This window comes from Cibotium barometz, chromosome 25, assembly GCF_041138505.1.
Source record: "Cibotium barometz isolate CiBa-2024 chromosome 25, ASM4113850v1, whole genome shotgun sequence".
Classification (NCBI taxonomy): Eukaryota; Viridiplantae; Streptophyta; class Polypodiopsida; order Cyatheales; family Cibotiaceae; genus Cibotium; species Cibotium barometz.
In genome coordinates, this window is record NC_141070.1 from 35,926,324 (window position 1) to 35,929,324 (window position 3,001).

The 3,001-nt window shown below is 43.4% G+C and overlaps 1 protein-coding gene across 1 annotated transcript; it reads right to left on the reverse strand.

The window, feature by feature from the left end:
- Positions 1–50: 50 nt before the first annotated feature.
- On the reverse strand, positions 51–1,591 carry LOC147624511 (putative UPF0481 protein At3g02645). Its single transcript, XM_086819976.1, has one exon. The coding sequence runs from the start codon at positions 1,575–1,577 to the stop codon at positions 138–140; it is 1,440 nt and encodes a 479-aa protein (XP_086676102.1). The 5' UTR covers positions 1,578–1,591; the 3' UTR covers positions 51–137.
- Between the last annotated feature and the right edge of the window lie 1,410 nt (positions 1,592–3,001).

A 3,001-nucleotide genomic window follows, 5' to 3' on the forward strand; every position in this document is an offset into this window, starting at 1 on the left:
TTTATGTTAACTAGGCATTGAAAAAGCTGATACATAAGCACTTTGGGTAGTGCAAAAAAAAGATAATCCTCAAAAAGAGATATCTTCAATCCAATTGGCACCTTGTCAAAGGTTGAAAATAGGTTTTCTCATGAAGTTTAGCCCTTAATATAGATCTCAATTGTGTATACCATGATGAGAAGTGTCATCAGTAAGAGAGCGGTACCAGAGAGCAGCGACACAAGCAACCACGGCTTGGAGAAGTAATTTTTCATGAACTCGGCTTTCCATGCGTTGAGCCTGCGGTCGCAATGCTTGACAAGCTGCTGAGAAACCTCCTCATACTTCTTGCTGCAAACACGCATGGTGTTGACGCACAGGTTGTTCCACATCTCGGCCACCTCTTCGTTGCTGCCAATGTCTTGGGTGATGATGCCCTTCCTTATCAAGAGCGCCACATCCTCGGTTGTATCAACCAAGTTGTTCATGAACCTGAGATAGGAAAGCACATGCACGTTATCTATAAGGTGGCTCTCATACGCTATCAAGTTTCTGAACAACCTCTCCGTGTCATCCCCCACCCTTATCTTGGGCACATACAGTATCGCTCTCTTTGGATCGAACCCTACTGCTATCATGTTTCCGCGCTCAACTGGCGTGAATTGGATTCCGCTGTTGTGGAGCTCAACAGCCCTAGGAAAATGAGAGGGTTTAAGTACCAGATCAGCCTTCTTTGTGGGAGCTTCTGCATGTGTAACTATTGCATACAGGCAATCCAGCAAGTGCTTTCTAGCCCCTATGTGCTCTTGAATGCACGCCAGCTTTTCTTCTAATTTAAGGTAAAATGGCAGCACTTCAGAAGCTACTTCAATGAATAGAGACCCTAGTAATTCCGCGGCTCCCGCATCTGACTTGCATCTTTGGTCCATCTTCAGGACCTCTAGAAGGCAAAACAAGGGGACCTGATTCTCTAGTAGCACAAAGTCTTGCAGGATGGACTTCCTGAGAGGGAGTGGGAACCTGCTGCAGTAGTAGGTGTTGAAACTACCGGCCGCCTCTTCTTCAAGGTTTTGCTTGGCTTCTGCATGGTTAGAACGCAGGACTTCAATCACAAAAGCAGCATCTAGAGCCACCATGTAGGCTAGCTTCGTATCCACCTTGCTGCAAGCCAAATCAGTATCATACTCCTGCCTCACCTTGTCTATCTCTCTGTAAAAAATTTCTGCAAGAGAAGAGATCTTGTTACCATCTTTGAAGGTCCTCTCAGCATGCTTGGAGGCCATTATCTTGTGGGTTTCCATCTCCTTTGCGGCGATGGCCTTGTACCTGTCGGCCTCATGGTTGGCAGGAAAGGAGCTATGGTGAGGGCCAATGTCACAATGGTATGGGCCGATGGAAACCACCTGGGGTATGAAGGCTTCGTGCTTGAGGCCCCTTAAGGGGCTAGAGGCCATGAAGATGGAAGGGCTAGGCGGAGAAACTGTAGTGGGATCTATGGTGGTGGCCAGTGCATCTTTGATATAAATTACCCATTTCTCTTCATCTTCTATGGGCCTCACATGAGATGAGAAGGACTCATGTCTATCAGGTGACCCCATCAAACCCAAATATATATATATATATGAGGAGATCTCAGAACAGAGAGATGATATCCAAGTGGGGAGGGCTGCCACAGGTGTTGATAAGGAGATGGTGAGAAAATATGCTTTCCTTCAAGCTGGCAATGGAGAGAATGTGCTTTCCTTCGAGAAGAAAAAGTATGAGGTCTTCTAGAGACGCAGAGTTGAGAAAAAATAATAATGAAGAAGAAGCAAGGTATTACTTTTGAAGCCCTCTCTCTACACTTCTTCTATTGGGGCTCTTGCTCCTACGTTACTTGGAGTCTAGACTAGTGAGAATCCTCCCATTATGTTTGTCATGTTACATTAGAAAGGCCTATATACATTTTTGGCTTTCCATTCCACAAAGTTAGTAACCACACAAGAGAAGGGTTAACGCCTTAATATTTTTTTGGCAAGGGGCCTAGAATTTGAAGGCTTTCGTAAGGGGATTTCTCTTTCTTTTATAAGAAAAACTTCATAAAAATAAAAAGAAAGGTTTTTTTTTAAACAATACCCTTCAAACCTTTAACAATAGTATACCCTTCCATTCACTTTATGTGGAAATGTAGATTCTCTTTGAGGCCTTCAAATGAAAGTTTGGGGTTACCTCTATATTGCTTGCCTTTGTTTTTCTAAAACACACACACATAGGGAGAGGGAGAATTGGGAGGGGAGGGGAGGGGGGGATATTCAAGTTCTCAAAGAAAATTATCAATGAAAGATTTGGCAATACATTTATAATTAAGGAATTGAAATCGTGCATTTTTCTTATGATCCCTACGTTTTTGGTATTTTCAGTACTACTGAGTCTCAGTTGCTCTTAAGAGTTATCTTTTTTTTTAATTGGTTGGAAAATTCATATTTTTTAGAGAGAGAGAGAGAGAGAGAGAGTGCATCTGCCACCATGTTATATTTACCTTTCTGGTAACGTATCTGAAGGTCAAACTCCTGTAGAATCTCTGCCCACCGAGCTTTTCTACCCTTCAGTTCATTTTGACTTGAAAGCCATTTCAGACTTTCATGGTCCATTCGGACCTCAAAAGTAGCACCATATAAATAGTGTCTCCACTTTTTCAGTGCATGAACTATCGCTAGTAACTCTCGCTCGTAAGCAGAGTAGTTACACTGCGCACGATCTAACTTTTTACTCTCAAATGCGATTGGGCATCCCCTTTGCATAAGTACGGCCCCAATGGCCTCATTACTAGCGTCTGTTTCCAAAACAAACAGCTCATTTGGATCCACAATAGTCAAAACAGGTGCAGCTGCTACGGTCACCTTGAGCTTATCAAAGCTCTTCTGTTGGGCTTCCCCCCAACTAATGTTTTTTGTTTTTGACCGTAACTGGTCAGTCTCAACAGGACTGCGATTTTCACGTAGTCCTTCATATACTGTCGGTAGAACCCTGACATGCCAAGAAA